General features: G+C 37.0%; 1 protein-coding gene across 3 annotated transcripts in view; it reads left to right on the forward strand.

Annotated features, from left to right (window-relative positions):
* Positions 1-25,347, forward strand: part of smarca2 (SWI/SNF related BAF chromatin remodeling complex subunit ATPase 2) — a 61,585-nt gene that overhangs the window by 15,071 nt on the left and 21,167 nt on the right. For all 3 annotated transcript variants that reach the window (XM_073839324.1, XM_073839323.1, XM_073839325.1), the window contains exons 9-28: positions 413-586; positions 3,465-3,635; positions 3,848-3,898; positions 4,043-4,173; positions 6,379-6,436; positions 6,674-6,774; positions 9,108-9,255; positions 9,763-9,926; positions 10,536-10,602; positions 10,720-10,830; positions 12,055-12,297; positions 12,397-12,510; positions 12,782-12,889; positions 12,983-13,069; positions 14,800-14,846; positions 15,028-15,194; positions 15,354-15,517; positions 17,602-17,829; positions 20,753-20,830; positions 21,025-21,243. In XM_073839324.1, coding sequence (XP_073695425.1) covers positions 413-586; positions 3,465-3,635; positions 3,848-3,898; positions 4,043-4,173; positions 6,379-6,436; positions 6,674-6,774; positions 9,108-9,255; positions 9,763-9,926; positions 10,536-10,602; positions 10,720-10,830; positions 12,055-12,297; positions 12,397-12,510; positions 12,782-12,889; positions 12,983-13,069; positions 14,800-14,846; positions 15,028-15,194; positions 15,354-15,517; positions 17,602-17,829; positions 20,753-20,830; positions 21,025-21,243 — 2,631 coding nt within the window. The remainder of the gene's footprint in view (positions 1-412; positions 587-3,464; positions 3,636-3,847; positions 3,899-4,042; positions 4,174-6,378; positions 6,437-6,673; positions 6,775-9,107; positions 9,256-9,762; positions 9,927-10,535; positions 10,603-10,719; positions 10,831-12,054; positions 12,298-12,396; positions 12,511-12,781; positions 12,890-12,982; positions 13,070-14,799; positions 14,847-15,027; positions 15,195-15,353; positions 15,518-17,601; positions 17,830-20,752; positions 20,831-21,024; positions 21,244-25,347) is intronic.

Here is a 25,347-nt window from a genome sequence, read left to right on the forward strand (position 1 = left end):
ATTCTTAGCATAAGAGAGAATTTGGAAATTAACTAGGAACTTGATTCGCACTACAATGGTTCTACAAAGTGGAGTCAGACTAAAATAATGTTACAGAAATGTTCTGTTTCAAACTTTATATTCAGTGAAGAACTTTGAAAAACAAATTTCAACTGTTAAAACATGGTTAACAAGAAATGCTTCTTGAGCACCAACTTAGCATCTTATAATGATTTCTGAAATCACTGAAGACAAGAGTCTCCTGTTCAATGAGTTTGCCATCACATTAATTTTAATTGTAGTAATATTTTACAATAATAATGTCAATCATATAAAAAAGCAAAGGGTGATATAAAAGAGTTTAAAGACATTAAAACATCTCACCAACCCCAAACTTTTTAAATCATGCTGTGTTGTTCTTTTCTTGTTGTAGGAATATCTCAACAGCATTCTGCAGCATGCAAAAGATTTCAAGGAATATCACAGATCCATCTCTGGAAAAATCCAGAAGCTGTCTAAAGCCATCGCAACATGGCACACCAACACAGAAAGAGAGCAGAAGAAGGAGACAGAAAGAATCGAGAAAGAGAGGATGAGGAGACTGATGGTATGATACACTCATATACTGTATAGTATTTTTTTTATTGTCCTTGCTGACTTCATTTTAAAATGACCATACAGCACATTGTACACTCTAGTTCAGAGCTGTTTAATTAGCTTAATTTGAGGGGCCAGATTATCGAATTTCAAAATTTGAAGGGGGCTGAGGGGTTGTGGGGCTGTCACAATCTTTTTCTGGGAGGCATTTAAAATAAAAATTACGTTAATTAAGATACTATTTGAAAATCTGGAATCTGAGGGTGCAAAAAAATCAAAATACTGAGGGAAGGAAAGGAAAGGATGTGACGTGTGGCCAAGTATGGTGACCCATACTCGGAATTTGTGCTCTGCATTTAACCCATCCAAGTGTACACACACAGTAGTAAACACACACACACACACACACACACACACACACCGTAAACACACACCCGGAGCAGTGGGCAGCCTATTGCTATCGCTGTGGCGCCCGGGAGCAGTTGGGGGTTCGGTGTCTTGCTCAAGGGTCTCACCTCAGTCATGGTATTGAGGGCGGATAGAGCGCTGGTTAATTACTCTCCCCACCTACAATCCCTGCCGGACCTGAGACTCGAACCTGCACTCTGAACATTAGGCCATGGCTGCCCCGTAACAAGTGTGGGATTTGAACCCACATCATAATTGCAACTATATCTCAAACAACATGTGCTTTACCACTACACCATTGTGGTTTCCACAATCACCTTTAATGTTGTCTAAATGAAGTCTAAATGAAGTTCTTATCAATTGATATTAGGAATAATCAAAAATTAAAGGGATAGTTCACCAAAAAATGAAAATTTGATGTTCATCTGCTTACCCTCAGGGCATCCAAGATGTAAGTGACTTTGTTTATTTAGTAGAACACAAGTGAAGATTTTTGACTTAAACCAAAATAAACCCTGCGGCTCGTGGCGATACATTGAGGTCTTCACACACAAAACAATCAGTCTGTGCAAGAAACTGAACAGTATTTATATAATTTTTTACTTCTGATCCGCTGCAATGTCCAACTGTCCTGAGCATGTTCGCAACAGCTGGCGTGTGGCGAAGAGCAAGCATCCATAACTTCAGTCGATCAGGCTCAAAAGTTGGGAGTCTGTAAAAAGTCAGCACTCCTGACTGAATTTGCGCAAGCAAACGTAATTTTTTAATGTTTAATCGTTTGCAACAATCAGGATAAGCACAAGTAATTACCATTTTGAGTAGCTGCTGTACCCACAATCTCTCTGCACTGTATAAGCAATGAGTGACGAATACGTGCGGCATATCGCTTCCGCACATTTGTCTACTATGCCAGAGCACGTTGATGTGTCACACAGCGGCTGTTGTGAATGCGCTTAGGACAGTTGGACATAGCGGTGGATCAGAGGTAAAACATTATATAAATACTGTTCAGTTTCCAGCACAGACCGTTTTTTTTTTTTTCGTGTCTTAAAGGGATGGTTCGGAGTAGAATTGACTTCATTGCTATGCACTCCGAAGCCCATCTAAATACCCCATCCGAAGTTTACATTTATGGAGATATTAGAGTTTTTCGAATTGCTTGTTACAGGAGTGAATGGTACATGTAATGTAGGGATCGGCTAAAACGTGTTTTTAAAACACTCATGGTGGACTTACAAATGTTCTGATGCAGCGTTTTGTGAGTACATAACCTATTTACACTACTGTACAAGTTTGGTAAGATTACTTGCACGTTTAGTGGTGCAATTTACGAGATACATCACATGTACCATTCACTCCTGTAACAAGCATTTCGAAAAACTCTAATATCTCCATAAATGTTTGACTAAGGTAAAAAAAACTTCGGATGGGGTATTTACATGGGCTTCGGAGTGCATAGCAATGAAGTCAGTTCTACTCCGAACCATCCCTTTAAGACCTCAATGTATAGTCACGAGCCGCAGGGTTTAATTTGGTTTTGTCTGTGTATGTTTTTGACTCTCAAAGTCATGGGTCTCATTGACTGCCATTATACGACTGACAGACTGCAACGGTTTTAGTTAAAAATCTTTGTTTGTGTTCTCCTGAAGAAACAAAGTCAGTTACATCTTGGATGGCCTGGGGTAAGCAGATAAACATCAAATTTTAATTGTTGCTACTATTAAATGCATTTTACCTTCAATGTTAGCTGTTAATTATACCCATTCAACATTATTTCCTTCTTTGATTTACATCAATGACAGACTTCAGCAGGTTTCACTTTAAATGCAGCACTGCGTCTTTAAACCCATCCGCTTCTCTCCTAACTCACATCATTTAGGACTTTATAACTCATTTAAAACCATGTTTACGAGGTCACTCGCCAAAACCGTGCATTTTGACATAATTGTGTGTGTTTTTGTCAGTTGAAACACTACTAACGCACTGTCTAAAGTTGCTCAGCTTGTGTGTACAGCTGAATGCACAGACTTTCAAATTATACTTCATTTAATATCCATCTTCAGCCAGTGTCTGTGCTATTTCTCTTCAGAAGTTATGACTGATAACACTGTCTTAATATTCGTTTGACCTAGAGTTGTGGATATCTCAAAACCTTTTCACAGAAGTGCTTGTTAACACTGCCGTCTATTGAATAACCATGGTCTAGCTCTTGAACAAATGGTCAAATTGATGATTTTCCTTTTTTTATAATTATTTTAACAATTTTATTAATAGATTGGTGAATCAGTCTGAATTGGAGTCATTAGACTGAATCATTAGGCTTACTCATATGTATCCTGACTAACACACAAGAACAAGTGTGAAGTACTTTTTGAATGCAATGTATTTGAATGGAGGGGACAAAACAAAATCCTTTTAAAGTTCTTAGGGAAGAGGCATCCTTTAAAGGTTCTCACATGCTCTTCATCTGTTTTCACTAGGCTGAGGATGAAGAGGGTTACAGGAAGCTAATTGATCAGAAGAAGGACAAGCGTCTGGCCTACCTTCTTCAACAGACAGATGAATACGTGGCCAACCTGACTGAGCTTGTCTATGAGCACAAGGCTGCTCAAGCTGCTAAGGACAAGAAGAAAAAGAGAAAGAAGAAAAAGGTGTGAAGCAACATGACTATGGAAAAGAAGCCATAAAATCACTAAAGATCAAGTTTGATGTTTTTACTTCAGACATGTTTTATTTCATTCAGTTGCTTACAGTTTATCCCACTGTGCTTTTGTAAATCTCAGCTCCAATCAGTAGCTTTAGGACATTTCTACCAACATCAAACACTCAATACTTGTTTATTTCTTTCACGTTTAACCTTCAGAAGGAAGCTGGTGATGCTGAAGGAATGGGAGCCATCGGTCCTGATGGAGAGGTTAGTAAATCGCTATGAAAATGAAAGTGAAGTAGACGTGAATAACCAACTGATGTGTGTCCCTCTGGTAAATTCACTCTGTCAAACCTAATCTAACACAGCTTGTCACAGAAAACCTGCTTTTATGTTTACTTATTTGTGCAGCTCATAGATGAGAACAGCCAGATGAGTGAGCTGCCAGTCAAAGTCATTCAGACAGAGACGGGGAAAGTGCTACAGGGGACGGATGCCCCCAAGTCCAGTCAGTTAGAGGCCTGGCTCGAGATGAACCCTGGGTAAGCTGTCCTTACATTGCATCCTTTGTGTGTCTGGTAATTGAAAACATTTCCACAAAAATATGACCAGTCACTTGCATTGAGATGCGAAGCCGTGGCGAGCTGTATGTTTACAGCAGTGAGTGATGAAGGAAATGATGAAAAGGATGCACTGACATTTTGCTCTCTGAGAAAAAAAGAAAATGTGCTACTCGGCTAGAAACAAATAATTAAAAATAGGGACATTAAATGTAATTTAAATTGAAATTACTATATCTGAATATCATCTTAAAGCTTGTGCTAAGAAAAATATTGTTCTCAAAATCCAGACAACAGTTGATGCATAGAACCAATTCCCCCTACAATTTTCTTTTTCAATGATCTGTTACACTCAGATGTACATCACAATACAGAAGAAAAGATCTGTCACTGCTTCCATTTCATTGTGACCTTAAAGGATTAATTCACTTCCAGAATAAAAAAATCTTAATTTACCAACCCCCATGCCATTCAAGATGTTCATGTCTTTCTTTCTTCATTTGAAGAAAAAAAAACTCATGTTTTTGAGGAAAACATTACAGGATTTACAGAAAATGTTTCTCCATAGTGGACTTCAATGGAGTCCAAATTGCAGTTTCAATGCAGCTTCAAAAGGCTCTGCATAATCCCAGCTGAGGAATAATCGCCATTTACGAGAAAAAAACAAAACAAATATACTTTTTAACCACAAATTCCTGTCTTGCACTAGCTCTTACTTGATCATGTTGGAAGGTCACATGTGGTTAGTTCTTCGTCTACATATTCAAAAAGGTAGTGTAGGGTGTAAAAGCTCTCATTTTCTCCTCCAACTTCAAAATCCTCCAACATCTTTGTTGTACCATTTTTTATTAAGGGCGTTTGACTTTCTTTGCACGTTCGCTTTGTAAACACTGGGTCGGTACTTTTGCCTACATCACACATTACCTTTCCAACATGACTACTTTTTATTTATTTATTTTTAAAGAAAATGACTGATTGTTTTGCTAAATAAGACCCTTATTCCTGAGCTGGGATTGTGTGGAGCCCTTTGAAGGTGCATTGAAACTGCAGTTTTGACCGTCAAACTGTTGATCCCCATTGAAGTCCACTATATGGAGAAAAATCCTGGAATGTTTTCCTCAAAAACCTTAAAGGGTTAGTTTGCCCAAGAATGAAAATTAGCCCATGATTTACTCATCCTTCAGGCATCCTAGGTGTATATGACTTCCTTCTTTCAGACAAATCCAGTCGGAGTTTTATTAAAAATTATCCTGGCACTTCCAAGCTTTAGAATTGCATAGGCAGGTGTTTTTCTTCATCAGTCCAAAACAAGTCCAATAAAGCGCATCCATCCATAGAAAAAGTGCCTCACGCGGCTCCGGGGGGGGGGGGGGGGGGGTGAATAAAGGCCTCCTGTAGTGAATCTATGTGTTTTTGTAAGAAAAATATCCATATTAAAAAAACTTAAGAATCACTTTAATCTAGCTTGGGTCGGCTGGTCGTTCCCGGAAGCAACTCCAGGTGGATGACGTCGGATAACCCAAAATGATAACCCCCCCCCCCCAGAAGCTGTGTGATGCACTTTTTATTATGGAGGGATGCACTTTGTATGCCTGTAAGGTGAGTAAATCATGGGCTAATTTTTATTTTTGGGTGAAAAAAATAAGAACTTTAAGAACTTAACCACAAATTCACAAATTAAGAACTTAATTTCCTTTTGACTGACAAAAGAAAGACATAAAAATCCTGGATGACATGGGGGTGAGTAAATTATCAGGAAATCTTTGTTCTGTAAGTGAACTATTCCTTTAAAACTATTCCAGTTTATTGCTGCATTTGACCAATGAGAATCAAGTATTCCAGAAAGCTGGATAACAAAATTATGTATTGAACTGATTTGTGTAATCATTTATGTAATCCTAAAAAATTTAATATAGAACAGTGCTTAAAAGGCTCATATATTATTAGCAATTTAATGTGTCTAGACATTTGGCTTTAGCCAAGAAGATTCATTTAAGTGCTTCATTAGATGAAAGAGACTTATCCAACAGAGACTGCATCTTTGTGCATGCCTCCTTTGTAGCATATTTTTAATTTAACTCTGGGGGGGGGGGGCTTTGATAACAAGCACCTTTTTTGAGCTTGTGTTGTCAATAAACCATTCTAAGGCTTCGAGTGTTTACTAGCGCATTATGCCCTTTAAAACAGCTATGAAGTTGCTCCACGGTCAGACAGTGAAGAGAGTGGCTCGGAATTTGAAGAGGAGGTGAGTATCCTCTTATTTCTGCTCATTAAGCATTGACAGCTCCTTGGTGTGGAGTGAGTCATACATAAGTACACAAACTCGCACATTATTATCCTTTTCTCTGCACCCATAAAGCATCTCCTAAAAGCCTTTTAGCATCTGCCTTAGTAGCTCCTTTTTTTACTTACACTGCTATATTGTGTACGTTAAGCAATCACTGTGTGTTAAATGAGCGTAATCCGCTAATACTCCCTTTAGGATGATGAAGAGGTGGTCTCCAGAGCTGAATCGGAAGAAAAGAAAGCCATCGATCCCAACAGTGATGAAGTATCCGAAACGGCAGCCAAGCACATCATAGAGTACGTTGCTTGTTCTCACTTCAAAGCAAAAAATGCCTTGTTGAGCTGGAGTGCAAGAAAAGTAGGACGACAAGATTCGGGTGTTGATAGCTGTTATGTGTTTTTCTTTTTTTTTCTTACTTTTGTCAGCATCTGCCTCAGCTGGAGTTCACTTTTTGCTGGACAATATATATACTATGCACAGTGGAGTTCAAAAGTCGAGTTGTGAAAATGCTTCTATTTTGCACGTTTCCAATACTTTATCCCTTTAAAAAATATTTTATCAGCTTAACAATTTGACCAAAGTGGAAACTGAGTATATCTTTTAGTATTCACTTTGTCTCTTTTGCTTTAATAAAAGCAACAATAGAGCTGCAGGAGCTCACATACTTACTTGATGTTCATGATTTGAGATGATTCAAAACAGGGTTATTTCAGTTAAATAAAAGATAAACAACTCAAGCTAATTTTATTTCAGCTGGTTTCCAAGGCAGTATTTCTCATTTTTATTTAGATTAACTTCTTTGTCATAACAATTAGTTTCATTTCTTTGTTATAAAGTTTATTTATGTAAACTTGTTTTATTTCCAAGTTTAAATTTAAAGTAATTTCTCAGACTTTTGAACCTCACTGCACATGCTATAATTATTAGAGCTGACAAAAGATGAAAATAATTGTAAAATCTCAATTAATCTTTAGATTTCTTTGTAGTTAACACAGTTAAGTTTTCTTCTAAATACACTTATTACACTCGTTAGTTACACATTCACACTGCTCTATAATGCAAATGTCTAATCAGTCAGTTTTAATGGTGACTCACTGCACACATGGTCAAGAGGATCAGAATAGCCAAGAAATGTCACTTAGACCGTGAAGTGATTGTAGGTGCCAGATGGGGTTACAGTGTCTCGGGAGCTGCTGGTCTCCTGGGATTTTCACACACAACAGTCTCTAGAGTTTCCAGAGAGTGGTGTGAAAACTAAAAAGCACCCAGTGAGCGGGCAGTTCTCTGGGTGAAAAGTCATTGTCAATGAGAGTGGTCAGGAGAGAATGGCCAGACAGGTTCAAGCTGACAGGAAGATGAAGTAACTGAAATAACCACACTTTGCAATAGTGCTGTGCAGGAGAGAATGTCTGAATGCACAGCACGTTCAACCTTGAATTGGATGGGCTATAGCAACAGAAGAGCGCATAAGGTTTCACAATATAAATCCATAGATCCATTTTGCCTTGTGTCAGTGGATCAGGCTGATGGAAAGGCTTTAATACAAACTGAGGATCGTTTGAATGGCACAGTCTACTTGCGTATTGCTGCCAGTCAGCGCTGCCTCTGATCACATAGTATTTTCTGTAGAACCTTTTGTGAAGACACAAAGCATGCGTCATTTCAAGCTGGTTCAATAAACATGTCCACAAATTTCCAACAAAGGAGAGCTCCATAATTGGAGTTGTAGATCTTGTCAACGTTGACCATAATCTAAATGGTTTCCTTGTTGAATCCTTTCTGTGAAGAATTCAGTCATGTATGATGATAAATTCAGCAGATGCTGGATATTAGAGATGTAACGATATCAAAATCTCATGATAATGAAGTCCACGATGCTATATTTGTTGCGAAATTTAAAAAAAGACAAATAAAGGAACATTTTGTACATTTTAAAGTTAAATTATTCTATCTAATACACTTTGAGCATTCAAAATTAAGAGCTCCCTCCAACCCATGTTCGTACCTGAACTTTAAAGGGGACTTAACCCTCTTTTTATTTGTGATATATCTCAGTCTAAATTACATTCACACTGGTGTTTTAGGAAGCCAAACAAATTAGAATATACTGTAGTAGTAGTAATAGCCATATATTGTAAAACAACTGCACTGCAAAATAAATGAAAATGAGTATTTCATATGTATATAATTTTTTGCTGTACACAGTAGGGAAGTTACAATACTTCTTTCATGATTTCTACACATGACAGAGATATTTTCAATTTACACTTCAGTAACGCCTCCCATTTAAACCGCTAGCTGTCAGCAATTTATACAGCACTTTTAGATATTTTTGATATTCTTTATTTGTTTTTGTTGATTCCTTCAAAGTCCACACAACTGTTTCAGACAGCTTCAAACTGTTTTGTAACAGAAATCCATATGATTCAAGCGGTTTAATCCAAGTCTTCTGAAGACACATGATTGCTATATGTAATGTATAGACAAAAATGATGAAAGAATATTAAAAATATCTACATTTGTGTTTTGAAGATAAACAAAAGTCTTTTGGAACAACATAAGGATGAATCAACGATGAATTTTCATTTTTGGGTAAACATTTCCTTTTAATGTTGACCCTGTGTTGCAGGTCTGCTAAGCAGGATGTGGATGATGAGTACAGTGTTCCAGCAGGAGAGACCAGCTCCCAGTCTTACTATGGAGTGGCTCACGCGGTCATAGAGAGGGTGGAGAAACAGTCCACCCTGCTGATCAATGGGTCCCTGAAACATTACCAGGTAATGCAACAGTTAAAGCAAACTCTGACTAGACACCTCCACAGATGTATTATACTCAGAATCTTCTCTGAAGAGAGCCGTGTAGGTTTAAATGATATTTCAAGGGATTATACTCTAGAAATGGAAGAGGCTGCTGGAAAGAAATCACACAGAGAGGAAATATCAAAAATTGAGTGGTTTGTATTGAATCTGTTATCCCCTTTTGGGCAGTAATGGATTTCAAAAGGAGAAAACAGGCCTCTTATCTTCTAATTTTCTTTTCTTCCCCACCTGATTGCTGGACTGTTTGAAAGAAAACTTCAGGGAGACTGTTTATCCTTTGAAAGAACTATGTGAGCACTAGGATTCATGCTTTGATTTCACTCTGCGGCTGTGAAACACCAATTGGGTCCATGTTGTTCAATGTGGAACAATTGTGGAATCTGAGTATCGTGCATCTGCTCAGTTGTCTGTTCGTAATGATTTTATATGATGTTACCGCCATTATAAGACAAGTCTTTTGTTCAGGTCCAGGGTCTGGAATGGATGGTGTCTCTGTACAACAACAACCTGAATGGTATTCTGGCTGATGAGATGGGTTTGGGGAAGACCATTCAGACTATCGCACTTATCACTTATCTGATGGAACACAAGAGGCTCAACGGGCCATACCTCATCATTGTACCGCTCTCGTAAGTCCAGCAAACAAGCTGTGAATAACGTGATAAGAGGTGTAATGAGGTGAGCTTCCTAAGAGGATTTATAGTGTAATGGCTTCATTAAGTAGCTAAACACTGTTACATGTAGTTCAGTTGACCTCCAATGACTGAAAATGCCATAGTGATTCATGATGTTGCATTTTAGGCAACATATGGCAGCACTACAGTTCACTGAACAGTCATATTGATCATGCATGGTTGGTTGGTTGGAGATTGAATTAAATGGATTCTCTGATAGTAGAGCATCTTGTAACATTATTTGTGTAGTTGGGGTGTTTTATTTTCTCAATAGTATGCCCCACTAATATCACAGACTCCCTGTCTGGAAAAGCCCCCTGTGAGACACAGTAAAAATGACCATCAGCACTGTTTTAGCTTAAGTCATTGTGATTGATTTTGTGCAAGGGCCAGAAATGTCCTCAGACCGCCTCACCTCACATCCATCATTAACTCTGTTCCACGATCACACCATCACATATCATTTAGAGATGTGACTTCATTTAGTGGTAAAACGTTTATTCCATATCAATGGCTTCTGGTATAAAAAATGACAGTATTGATTTTTGTTCCTCTTTTTCACAGGACTTTGTCCAACTGGGTTTATGAGCTTGACAAGTGGGCACCAAGCATTGTGAAAATTGCCTACAAGGTAGCCATTGATTTTTATTATCACTGTGTTACTGTGGACGATATAATTTTATGATGTAATATAGCATAAAAGTAATAAAATCAGAGTTAATAACGGTTCTGTTTTAATTTGTCTAAGGGCACACCATCAATGCGGAGGTCTTTTGTGCCACAGCTCCGCAGTGGGAAGTTTAATGTCCTTATAACCACCTACGAGTACATCATCAAAGACAAGCACATTCTCGCCAAGGTAAAGGCCACATATTTACATTTATGCATTTGCAGACACTTTTTTAATCCAAAGTGACTTAGACTGCATTCTAAATACAAACTCCCTTTCAAAAGTTTGGGGTCGGTAAGAATTTTTAAAGGGTTAGATTACTTCCAGAATAAACACTTCCTGAAAATGTACTTACCCACATGTGATCCAAGATGTTCATGTCTCTCTGTCTATGGTCGCAAAGAAAAGAAGGTTTTTGATGAAAATATTCCAGGATTTTTCTCCATATAGTGGACTTCAATGGGAGCCAACGGATTGAATGTCCAAATTACAGTTTCAATGCAGCTTCAAAGGACTCTACCCAATCCCAGCTGAGGAAAGAGGGTCTTATCTAGGGAAACTATCTGTCATTTTCTAAAAAAAAAAGATATTTATATACTTTTTAACCACAAATGCTTTTGCATTAGCTCGACTTTGCGCTTTATGTAACCATGTTGGAAAGATCACTCGTGACGGCGTTGGAAGTTTTTCACCCTACCCTACCTTTTTGAACCAAAATACACAGACGAAGAACTAACCGTGCATGTCCTTTCCAAAATTATTACTTAATGCGTGAAGACACTCATGCTCATTGCAGAGCTTCTGCCTGAAAACAAAAATGTCATGGCACTAAACCCTCTCACGAAAGAAAAAAGCTGTTGTGTTTACAGCTGTGATGACAAGCACTTATTAGGATCAAATTAACGTTTGATTTTCAAAAGTATGTGAACATTTTAAAGTTTGCGGCATAGAATCTTTAAAATATATCAGAGAGTTCACACTGGTCTGTTATTGTGGCAACATTTCTACAACCCTAAACATGACGCACCACAAAATGAAACAAGCTGCATTGAAATTGCAATTTGGACCTTCAACCCTTTGGCCACCATTGAAATTGAAAAAATCCTGGAATGTTTTCCTAATTTCTTTTTGACTGAAGAAAGAAAGACATGAACATCTTGGATGACATGGGGGTTAGTAAATTATCAGAAAAGTTTTATTCTGGAGGTGAACTAATCCTATAATGTTGTTGAAGTAAAATAGTAATATTATGAGTTTTTTTATATCTGTTTTCTATTTTTATATATTTTAAAATAACATCATGCATTCCCTGGGACTCAGGCTCATGACCTTGGAGTCGTTTGTGCCAGTGCAAAGCACCTTAGTAAATTAGCGGCTTTATGCTCTAATTGTTGAATCTTTTCCAATTCCCAGATTCGCTGGAAGTATATGATAGTGGATGAGGGCCATCGCATGAAGAACCATCACTGCAAGCTCACACAGGTGTTGAACACTCACTATGTTGCTCCCAGGAGGCTGTTACTGACTGGAACACCTCTGCAGAACAAATTGCCTGAGCTCTGGGCCCTGCTCAACTTTCTGTTGCCCACCATCTTCAAAAGCTGCAGCACCTTTGAGCAGTGGTTCAATGCTCCTTTTGCAATGACAGGAGAGAGGGTAGATATTTCACACTTGTAGATTTAAATGGCTGTTTTACATGCTACACGGTAGCTTAACAAGGTTTCTCTCTGTTACGGATTGCACTGTGTTTGTTAGGTGGATCTAAATGAAGAGGAGACCATCCTTATCATTCGTCGTTTGCATAAGGTGTTGCGTCCCTTCCTTCTGCGAAGACTGAAGAAAGAGGTGGAGTCTCAGTTACCTGAGAAGGTAAGTAGCCACTTTTTTAGAACCGTTTTTATTAGACTTTGTTGGCAGTAGTAAAAAACTAGATATGCATTTCTAAAGGATGTACTAAACATGTAGTGCCTTGTCAAAGCAACCTAAGCAAATAAATGGTTTAATATATGAATGGAAGACAAATCTAGTCACATTCTATAAGTGTCAGTCACAGTCAGTAAGACATTTTCAGACTTTGAATGAAGTCTGTATGCTATGGAATTCAGACTGTGATGATACATTGGCTCTTCATTTGTCACAGGTGGAGTATGTCATCAAATGTGACATGTCAGCCATCCAGAAGGTTCTGTACAGACACATGCAGGGCAAAGGCATCCTGCTCACTGATGGCTCAGAGAAAGACAAGAAGGTAAAGATAGGCTGTATGTTAACTCACTGTTACACTCCTGTGCAGATTGAGCAGATCTGAAGAGGTTTTTACCTTGATATGATTCATCCACAGGGTAAAGGAGGAGCCAAGACCTTAATGAACACCATAATGCAGCTGAAGAAGATCTGTAACCATCCCTATATGTTTCAGCACATTGAGGTATCACCATATGTTTTAGTACACTGAAGTGTATATCAGGACAGGTTTTTTTTTATTTCCATTTCCATTAACCTGGATAAATTTAAAAATGTATTTTTTTTCTTTTACGTTTTTTACTTTATCCTCACTCAGGCAGAATTTTAGTCAAAACTGAGCTTTATGTTTGTTTAATTTTGCATTATAGGGTGTGTTCACACTTGTAGTTCATTTCGTTTGGTTCATTTGGTCCGGACCAAAAAGGAAAATTATACATTTGGTCCTGGTCCACTTAGCATTCACACTGGAATCTTTGAAGATGAACCTAAAGATACCAAACCTAAAGCCATAGTGAAACGTTCACAACCTGATTAATCGTGTTGAATGGCATATATTTTGTGACGGACCTCACCAACCACTCCAAACAAAATGATCATAACAGGCACTTTGGCAGCGTTCACACTTACTCAAATGAACCGTACTAACAGAGCAATCGCACCAGAGTTTGTTTTAATCGAACCAAACATTAGAAGTGTGAACACACCTAAAGTGTGAACTGTTACAACCGAGGTATTTGAAAATGATGATGCATGTTTGGTCATGTGACTCATATTTTATCCTTGTTTAAGGTCAGGGGTGTCCAATATTGCATAGTTTATGTCCAACCAGCTCCAACACACTTGCCTGGATGTTACTAGTTAGTCTGAAGACATTGATTAGCTGATTCAGGTGTGTTTAAAGGGATAGTTCATCCAAATCTGAAAATTCAGATTTTCAAAAAATTTAGTTTTCTTGGCGCACAAAAAGTATTCTCGTAGCTTTATAAATTTAAGGTTAAACCACTGATGTTATATGGACTTTTTTAATGATGTCTTTACTGCCTTTCTGGGACTTGAACGTGGTAGTTGTGTTGCTGTCCATGCAGGGTCAGAAAGCTTTTGGATTTCATTAAAAATATCTTAATTTGTATTCCAAAGATGAACGAACGTCTTGCAGGTTTGGAACGACATGAGGTTGAGTAATTAATGACATAATTCTCATTTTTGGATGAACCATCTCTTTAATTACAGTTGGCTAACTCCAGGAACAGGCTTAGACACTCCTGTTTAAGGTTGTACTGCCTGCTGTTCATTTTCATAGCTTTGCTAAAAGGTGGATGTTAATTTTGTACAATCTTCACACTAAAATTCTCAGAATATTTACTTACAGTGATGACATTTGTGTTTTAGATGATACATGGAATGGTGATTTTGAGTATGACCTGGGATATTTTGCTAATAAGATAATTGTGCCAGAAGAATAGCTTGAGAACTTTATTATGTCTGTTCTCTCGGTATCATCTCAGTGAGCTTTTATCATGTTTCACACCGTCACAGCAAGGTGATTTAGCAACTTTTGGAAAATGCTAAAAGACTAATGTGGACAGAGAATGTTTTAAAATGCTGTTTTCAAATGTATCCGGATTAATGTAGATGTAGGCAAAAATAAACATTCTTCATCTTTCTTCTACAGAACACAAAATACGATATTATGAAGAATATTTAAACTGTTTTTTATCCATACCATCAAAGTCAATGGGGTCCAAAAACATTGGACCCTACTGACTTTCAATTTATGGATATAAAATCTTTTCTTTAACACCTAGAACTGCTTCATGGCTATGGCGTTAGACCTTAAACATCTGTCAACAATCAAAATGAATCATTTAACAATGCCATGGTATATCTAAAAGTGTCTGTTTTGTACCTATTTAGGAATCCTTTGCTGAGCACTTGGGATATCCAAATGGCATTATCAGCGGGTGAGTGCGGACCAATTCGAGCATTACTTAACCTTCAGGCTTACCATGATGTGTTCATTCATGTCACATATGGATCATTAAACGTGCCACAGGCCCCCTGTGCTACATGACCCGGACAGTGAAGGTGCACCATGATGAAGGCATTGACATTATAGACATGCTTTTTTTCTTGTCCACCTAGACACGACCTGTACCGCGCCTCTGGCAAGTTTGAATTACTGGACCGCATCCTGCCCAAGCTGAAGGCCACCAATCACAGAGTGCTTCTGTTCTGTCAGATGACCTGCCTCATGACCATCATGGAGGATTATTTTGCTTACCGTAACTTTCTCTATCTGCGTCTGGATGGTCAGTAATCAGTGCATTCCTTTCTTTAATGTTTTCCTGTCCTTTGGGAACTAAATTCTGGGGATTTCCAATTTGGAAATTTTTAATGAGTGTGATCACACAAATAGACTGCCCTTTCTCTTTCATTAACATGTGTTTGCTGCTGGTTGTGTCCTCCAGGAACTACGAAGTCTGAGGATCGTGCAGCGCTTTTAAAGAAATTCAATGAGGAAGGCTCACAGTATTTCATCTTCCTGCTGAGCACCAGGGCAGGAGGTCTGGGCCTCAACTTGCAAGCTGCAGACACCGTTGTGATCTTTGACAGCGACTGGAACCCCCACCAGGTTTGTGTGAATCACTGCTGTGATTAAAGAGAACCGAGACAGTTGTATCGCCAGTTTACAGCTCAGCAGTGATCTGTCATCTCTGGATGATTATTCAGAAACATCTAATAGTATATGTGATACACCTTGGTTGAGGTAGTTGTGGAAACTGGATTTTCATCTAAACAGAAATAAAAAGTTTTTAAATATTGCAACTTTATTAATATTAAAATAATATTGCAACAATAAATCAAATTTGTGACCATTTTGATGTTTGATAAAAATTAAAAAAAAAATTATGCTAAAATTAGTTTCGAATATAAGATATTTGTAACTTTGCAAAATATTTCTGTTTTAAATAAATTCCATGGAAGCCCGTTTTACATTTCACTGAATACATTTTTTTTTTATTGAGACTTTTTATCTCACAATTTTGTTAATTTTGATCAGAATTGCATGATATGAACTCACAACTGCGAGAAATAAAGTCAGAATTGCAAAATAAAAATTTGATTTGAAAATATATACATAGCATACAGTAATTTTACATTGCAATAATATTTCACAATATTAGAGTTTTTATTGTGTTTTTGATCAACTTTTTAAAAATCCTACCGCCCCAAGCATTTGACTGGTAGTGTATACTTTTGAATTTCTTAATGATTATTTTTAATGGTTCTGCGTGTGGAAAAAAACTAAATGTTTAATACTTCAAATATTCCATGTAGTTTCTCAGTTAATATGAGGTAATAAAATCTGCATACAAAATAATTTGAAAAAATACTTTTGAAGAAGATCATCTAACACCACAGCACTTTTTCATGCCAGCTAACCACAAACAAGTATACATTTTTAAGTAATGTGTGAAATCAATGTTTCTTTTTTGCTTCATTTAGTTAATATATTCATTTATCTATTTTTATTCATATATAAGTGATATTTGTTGGTTGGATTAATTTATTTTTTTATGCAGCTATATATATATATATATATATATATATATATATATATATATATATATATATATATATATATGCTGTCTCTTATGCTCATCAAGGCTGTATTTATTTGACCAAAAATACAAAAAAAGAGTAATATTGTGAACAATTATTGCAATTTTTAAAGTTGCAATTTGCAAAACTTTAAAATATAATTTATTTCTGTGACGCAGCACTGAATTTTCATCAGCCATTATTTCTCTGTCACATAGTCCTTCAGAAATCATTCTAATATGCTGATTTATTTTCAGTGTTGAAACTGTTATTGTTAACTGTTAACTGTTGTGCTGCTTAATTTTTTTAGAACCTGTGATACTTTTTACTTTGATTAATAAAAAAGTTAAAAAGAACATTTATTCAAAATAGAAACATTTTTAACAATATAAGTCTTTTCATTCTTTTATCCATTTAACATTCCATTGCTGAATAAATGTATTAATTTCTTTAATTAAAAAAAATATATATTTTGAATAAAGACTGTTCTTTTTAACCTTTTTTTAATCAAAGAATCCTAAAAAAAAGTATCACAGGTAAAAAAAAAATATATTAAGCTCTGCACAACTGTTTCCAACATTGATAATAAATCAGCATATTAGAATGATATCTGAAGGATCATGTTACACTGAATACTGGAGTAATGATGCAGAAAATGTAGCTTTGCTTCACAGCAATACTTAAAATACTTTTGAAGAAGATCATCTCACCACAGCACTTTTTCTTCATACTTTTTTTTCATACCAGCTAAAAATCAATGTTTTTTTTGTTTTTTTTTTGCTTCATTTAGTTCATATATTCATTTATCTATTTTTATTTGTATATAAGTGGTATTGGTTGGTTGGATAAATTGAATTTTTTATGCAGCAGCATGAAGTTTAAGCCTTTTCCCCACGCATTTTCAACAGAAAAAGCTAAAATTACCCCTCCATCCGCCTCCACATATAGCACAACACAATAGTGATCTTCAGCCAATTTAAAATGTTTATTTTTTCTTCTCTAAAGAACAAGTCAGAGTGAGTGCACTTTGCCACTTCTCAATAGCATTCTGTCACTGTGATTGTAATTGATATAACTATGTTAATCACGCACGACTGTATTTCCAATCACCAGGACTTGCAGGCGCAGGACCGAGCCCATCGTATTGGCCAGCAGAATGAAGTTCGCGTACTGCGTCTGTGCACCGTTAATAGTGTGGAGGAGAAGATTCTAGCAGCGGCCAAGTATAAACTGAACGTTGATCAGAAGGTCATTCAGGCAGGCATGTTCGATCAGAAGTCCTCCAGCCATGAGCGCAGAGCCTTCCTGCAGGCTATTCTGGAGCATGAGGAACAGAACATGGTGAGTCACTTTAACAAGCACAGATGGCCGTGAAGTGTCACTCTGACCGAATTAGAATGGCTAATTGTATATAGTGATGCACTGAGGTGAAAATTATTGGAAAAAAGGGGCCAACAATTAAGTGCCAGATTTTTTTTTTTTCATTTAGTAACCAGTATGAAAGCGTACATAATGTGAATATATTTTTGGGCCAATTTATACTTATTTGCTTGATTGATCGGATTGCTATCCAATTGGCTGTGTGCATTCAAATTACTCTTCGCCACATAATTGTGTCTTCGCAAAATGGATGTAAATCCAATATACTATTGCCACAAATACATAAATATGCAAATGTAGCAGAGTTCATTTCCGAGATGATGCCAATACCAGGCGGTGAAATTTTCTGTTGAATGCTCTCATCAGCCCACATAGCAATTAGTGTTTGAGTTTCACGGTTTCTCCATCCGTGTGTCTCACCCATGATTGCTCACTCGTGTGTGGATTGTGGAGCTCTCAAACTTGGGTACTCTGACGCCTGTTTTGGAGGAGTAAAATGTATGTATGTGACTTGAACAACCTAGCTGAGTCTTTTCTTCTGTGGAGGCGTTTTCAGTGATCAGGTTTGATGTTAGCCTCAAAGGCACCATTTATAGTCTGATCTTTAAAAATATGTTTCTTCCACTATTTGTCTTCAGTAGATTTATGCTTAGAAAAGATTTGTGAAACAAAATAATGAAAGACACTTACTGTGAAATAATGTGGAAATAGTAATGCGTTATCAAACATTCAAATACACTCTTAAAAATAAAGGTGCTTTAAAAGGTTCTTCACAGCGATGCCATAGAGGAACAATTTTTTGTTCCACAATGAGGCAAGAAGGTTTGTTAAAAGGATCATCGGATGCCCATTTTCCACAAGTTCATATGATTCTTTAGGGTCTTAATGAAAAGTCTATAATATACTTTGGTTAAAAATTCTCAATAGTAGTGTAATAAACACCCTTTTACCTTGTCCAAATCAGCTCTGCAAAATATCAACTCATTTTATTGCACGGTCCCTTTAAATGCAAATGAGCTCTGCTTGCCCCGCCCCTCTCTGCCGTGAGATGATGAGACGTGATGTTTACTTTAGCCGCATTTAGCCTCGTTTAGCCGCATTTAGCCGCAAAAGTTGCCAACAAGCACATTATTAAGAAAGGCCATTTGTAAAGATGCATAAAAAAACCTTATATATACTCACTTCTGCTGTGGGTGAAGCTGCATCAGGAACGGTTCGCGCGAACAGTAGACGCATATGTAGATCGGGATCTGCGCTTTCCTTTTAAAAACGAAAGTCCAACAACATTACACCTCAGTCGCTCAATCTGAGACATCGTTGTCTTCCTCTGCACCTGAGTTGACACAGTGGCGATCAGAGTTGGACTGTTTCAGCTCCTTGAGGGCGGGTCTAAGGTAAGGAGCTCATGTCAGTCAACTATCGTGGGAGTGGGTGGATTTGTATCATTGTAGGGTTGTGCACACACATTAATGTTCAAACAACATTTAAAAGCATCCAATGACCCCGTTTAAAGAACCATCTCTTTCTTACCTTTTTATAATCTGAAGAACCTTCTTTCGCCACAAAGAAACTTTTGTGAAACAGAAAAGTTCTTTATGGAACCATTTAAAAAAAAAAGTTCTTCTATGGCATCGTGAAGCACCTTTATTTTTAAGAGTGTACTCTTCAAAATGGAAAGCATTAAAGGCATAGTTCACCCAATTATGAAAATGTTGTCATCATTTACTCACCCTCATATCTTAATAAACCTGTAGGAATTTCTTTCTTATTTTGAACAGTTGAAAAATGTTTGAGAATTTTCAACATTTTTTTCTTTTTATATGTTCCACTAAAGAAAGAAAATCATTCAGGTTTGGAGCGACATGAGAGAGAGAGGAATGCTGACAGTATTTTCATTTGTGTGTGAACTAACTCATTTTATAATTAATGTTTCCAGTTAACTAACAGATATTTTACCTCATAAATATTGAATAGTATGTAATTATATCTATTTCCATTTAATACAAGTTCTCTGCGAATGTCAAACATTTTTGAACTGCAGTGTTAATATATATATATATATAGTTTCTAATACAGCTGCTGAGGGAGTAATGGTAAATTTGACATCATTATTTGCCGTAATCCATATGTTTATATATTTTTTTTTCACTGTTGGAAAGTTATTGAAAGGGAATATTGGATTTTTTTCTTTCACCTTTTTGTGATTCCGGTCCTTATGAACTAACTGCCTCTCTTTCAGCTTTTCAGTAGTTTCAGTAGTTTAAAGAAAACTTTAAATGGCTATTTTTGTGAGCATCACACAATAACAGGTTACTACAAATTTACCCATTACAACCACCAAAAATCCTTTAACAGCTGCTTCAAAAACTTTTAAAATTGTTAAATGTCAGCGTTAAGTATTGCTACACAATAGCAGAATAAAATGGCAAATTGTAGATGAATTGATTTTCTTTCCATGGCTCAATTCATCATACATGGCCTGTGTCATTACAATGTCACTGCCATTTATTCAACAAATTACAGTTTATCACCAACATAAATTATTATGTCCTGACCCATAAGAGAATGCAGAGTTCAGCTGAGACCAAAGTCTGTGTTTCTATTGATTTTGACTTTGACAAAGGCTGAAGGAAAGGCATGTAATTTTGGTAGACTAACCGGAGTGCAGTTAAGTTAAGCTGAATTACTTACAGGAACAGTACAAAGCATTTGGTGTCTGGTAGTGCCTGTTCTGGTGCTATTGCAATTTGAAAAAGCAAAATTGTCCAAGGCTCCCATGCAGGATGTTAATTTAAAAATCCACATGGCCAGGTATGAAACTGCTAGTTACTCGCAATGTAAATGTGTCCTAATTGTGTTTGTTGGCATATGTGTGTGATACCAGGAGGAAGATGAAGTTCCAGATGATGAAACTCTCAATCAAATGATTGCTCGTAATGAGGACGAATTTGAGCTTTTCATGGTAAGACTGAAATTGCACAAAATTTGCTACTTCCACAGATAGTCCCTTGCATGATGATTCACAATAATTGCTGTTTCTTTGAAAAGAAAGCCACATGTTTTTGCGAATTTGTGCATTTTGAATCCAATTAGGGGTAGAACAGGAAACGTTCCAGTTACTTTAAAACTTACGCAATCCATTAATGGCACTTTTAGCGCATGGATTTGGACCGCCGTCGGGAGGATGCACGCAACCCTAAGCGTAAACCTCGACTAATGGAAGAGGATGAGCTGCCATCATGGATCCTGAAGGATGATGCAGAGGTGGAGCGGCTTACCTGCGAGGAGGAGGAGGACAAGATTTTCGGCCGTGGATCCCGTCACCGCAGAGATGTCGACTACAGCGACGCATTGACAGAGAAGCAGTGGCTGAGGGTATGCTGCTTGTGTTATATTCAGTTCATTATAGGCCATGACAAACATGTAGAATGACACATGGCATAAACATAATCCCATCCACCTGTTGAGAGCTCTTGTTACCGTAGCAACAGGTAGTCTGCCGCTCTGTCTAATGGTCTCTTTATATGCTGAATGAAGTTGCACAGTGGTGGCATTATGAATTGACTCCTTATAATGAATATTTCCAATTTGTAAAGTTACTTCACTTATAGTTTAGTGCTGATCAGTGTTGTTTTAGGGTTATTTATATACTATTATAGTGTTTATTAATATTTGGAATTAGCTTTATTTAAAATGTATTTTTCTATGTTTCTATTTAGCTTTTATTTTATTTCTGTTTTAGATAGTTTTAGTTATTCTACGTAACTCAAGTTCTTTGTCTAATATTTATATCTATTTTAGATTTATTTCACAGAGAAATTTGTTTTAGTTAACAGTAATGTCAGATACAGATACAGATAGAACTTCAAAAGCATTAAGAGTGAAAGTACTTGACCTCAAGAAATGAAATGAAGACATAATTCATGAAGTGTAGACAACCATACAATTTAGATCTAAATCTACAGAAAGCTCAGCAGATTTCTGCAGAATTGGAACAGATTATTTATAAAATCCCCTGTTCCTTGCATATTCATTTATTAGATGATTTATTAGATTTATTAGATTAGATAGGTTAATTTGATAACACTCTGATCTACCAATAAGAGTGAAGTGTAGTGTAGTGTAGTATCTTTCGACTGAGCCTAAATATATGCCATAGGGCTGTCAAAATGGCTGAAAAACTAAATAAACTAAATACTTAAATATATTCGAATTCGAAAAGGGTGCATCAAGCAAAATATTACTAACGCACTTTTATTCAAAGCAATAAAATAACATGACTGAGAAAAAAGCATAATGTTTCAAATAATGCTTATAAACCAATTCTAATTAATTGAGTTGCTTAAACAACTATATTCAAAACAGAACCATGTATGTATGATTTTAATTTTTAATACTTTTTACATTTAAACACATGCAATACAGTGTGATGAGGAAAAAAAACCCACCATAAAGTCTCGAGATATGTTTTTTCAAATTTGAACTTTCATTTTACATGGCTTTCTTGTGCGAGACGGTGAGTTCAACGGTGATAGATGTCCCTCTAGAAAATGAGTGGAATAATGCATTTTGTTAGCCTGGCTAACGCCAGACCACGTTATGACTTCGTCATGATTCGTGGTCTGGGAACCACATGTTCATTTTCTCGTATTTGAGGCGTGGTTTACGAATGCCCAGAGCCGTTTATTGGGCGCTACAAATGTCTATCAAATGCGCCTGTGCGTAGCTCATAGCCAATCGTTTCAATCATACCGGATGACATATACAGAGCGATGGTTTAACGGCAAAAGTTGCTCTTTTTTCAAAATAAACTTGCGTTCTAAACTACTTAGAACACTATCTAATGGGCCGTTCACATGTCGCGTCTTTTGCGCGCTAAAGTTCGTTATTTCAAATGGAAGCGACGCGGTTGCGACGCGGTTGCGACGCGGTTGCGACGCGGTTGCGACGCGCTCGCGTTTTCCATGCGCAAGCTACAGAGCGGTTTGGAAAGGAGAAAGCGACGCGCCTAGCGTTTTCCACGCGTTTTTAGGCGCGACATGTGAACGGCTGCATCGAATGATAACTTGCTGCCATGCTGCATCCATAGTTATAAACAAACTGCTTCGGTGAGTCGCGACGCATAGAAGGCGTCATCGTCTTGCTGCTCCCTCCCCGTTCTGTGATTGGTTCCCTATCTGAGGTGAAAATTTGGTCCATGGTTTCCATGCTACCTTCCAGCGTGAATAAAATCGACACCCAGGCTAGCATTTTGTGTGAATGACTTAGTTTCAGTTTTGAAGTAAACAAGATGTTCTCCGCATTGATGTTCTCTTTTTCTGCAATATTTTTAGTGAACAATGCAGCAGCGCCATCATAGGGCTTCTATACTCAAACAAAATTGGCTCATTACAGACACTAAATGTGCTCTTCAGATGGCTTCAGATGACAGCAACTCAGAGGTGGAATTTAAACCTTTCGCAAGTCTGTCTACAGTAGGGGTTGCACTGACTAGTCAAATTTAATGTTCTGCAATGACACTTTAAGCTTGACATGACATCATTTAGTCTCTGGTCCTATAGAGGGCACAACAGGATAAGAAGTCTTTGAAGTCCACATTTACACTCTGTTTCAAAACAGCTAAAATGATAATTAAATGCATACTCCTAAAGTTCTCCACAATATGTGTGGTTATACCATCTGGATGCTTGAAATTAAACATTAGAATGCATGTTTAAAAGACAGCTTATTGTAATTGTTGTTCTAATCTAATGCACTGCTGCATTTGGACTTGTGTAAGATAATTTTCTCCCAAACACAGTAATTTTGAGCTACTGGTATGATACTAAGGAATTTTCAATCTGGCAACACTGCCATCGCATCTTGTGCACCACTGATAAGGCTGCCTCCTTAAAGCACACCTACAATTCGAATGCAATGCTTTTGCATTCGAACGAATATTCAAAATTAGTTTTTTTTTTGACAGCCTTAAGCCAAAGGTTTGAGGAGCTAGAGATCTAAGAGTCATAGCAGCGATTAGTGTTTCATGGGGTGTTCAAATCACTGACTTCATTGTATGTTTGGATCAGCTGAATATGAGTTAAATTTCAGTATAAAGGTTCATAAGAATCAGAGCACAGCCAATATGTGCTGAGGTTATAGCTTTAGTCACAGCAAGGAGAGATTCATGGAGTGACCAGTTTTAAAACTTGTTCATTAAAATCAAATAGGTTGTTCTTGGAGGTTTGAAACCACTTGAGTGATTAAATTAATTAAAAAGACCCCCCCAAAAAAAGAAAAAGAAAATCTGTTAATAATTACTCATCCTCATGTCGTTCCAAACCCGTAAGACCTCTGTTCATCTTCAGAACACAAATTAAGATATTTTTGATGAAATACAAGAGCTTTCTGACCCTGAGCAGAACTACTATGTTTAAGGCTCTGAAAGTTAGTAAGGGCAACGTTAAAATAGCCCATGTGACATCAGTGGATCAAATGTAATGATATTAAATTAAGGTCGAACCACTGATGTCTCATGGACTATTTTAATGATGTTCTTACTACGTGAAGGTGAAGGTGGTAGTTGCGTTTCTGTCTATGCATGGTCTGAATGCTCTTGGATTTCAAAAAAATTCTTAATTTTTGTTCCGAAGATAAACAAAGGTCTTACGGGTTTGGAACGGCATGAGGGTGAGTAATTAATGACAGACTTTTCATTTTTGGGTGAACTATTCCTTTAAGTTAGAAAATTATTATTTAAATCTGCGTTGATATATAAACAAAATTTTTGCTAAATAAACGGCATAAAAAAGAATCAAAATTTCTAAACTTTCAAAAGTAAAATCAAAACTGACAAGAAAAACATCAAAATTATTTATGTCAAACTAATGAGTCTTAAGAAACACATTTCACTATTTCTAATGATTGCACAATATATAACCACAAGTTTCCTCTGCAAGTTTTTAATGATCTGTAGAGCAGTTTGGTTGCATTCTGTAAATAAAGTATTAAGTGGGTTGGAAAAGGTTTGAAACTTGTAAACAGTCCCTATTACGTTCTCGATCTGCTCATCTTTCTTCCACAACACATCCTTACCACATTGTGATTGATAAGACAACAACACAACAGCCAAGACAAATACAGCTCTTATCCCTGTGTAACAATTCAACCCGATCAATGAACCCAGTTTCATTACACTGAATCTCCCAAACCCTAATAGCTCATTGTCTTATTCTCCATTCAGACACAAATTGACTGTCCCTCTCGCTAACAAGCTTTTTCTTCTGTCATTTTCTCACACAAACCAGTCTCAGTACAGTCCTTCAAAACAATTTCAAAGCTAGCCAGTGGATTGTTCCGGTCGATAATGAGTGCTGGAACCGTTTCCATAGGGTATCGTGGTTGTTCTTTGGTGAGGGTTCGTCTGCTGTAGGGTTGGGCTGGAATGTAACAAGAGCAAAACTGTATTTGAGCACAGAGGCTGAAGGTGTAAAGCAGCAA

Source organism: Garra rufa, chromosome 5 (assembly GCF_049309525.1).
Source record: "Garra rufa chromosome 5, GarRuf1.0, whole genome shotgun sequence".
NCBI classification, from domain to species: domain Eukaryota; kingdom Metazoa; phylum Chordata; class Actinopteri; order Cypriniformes; family Cyprinidae; genus Garra; species Garra rufa.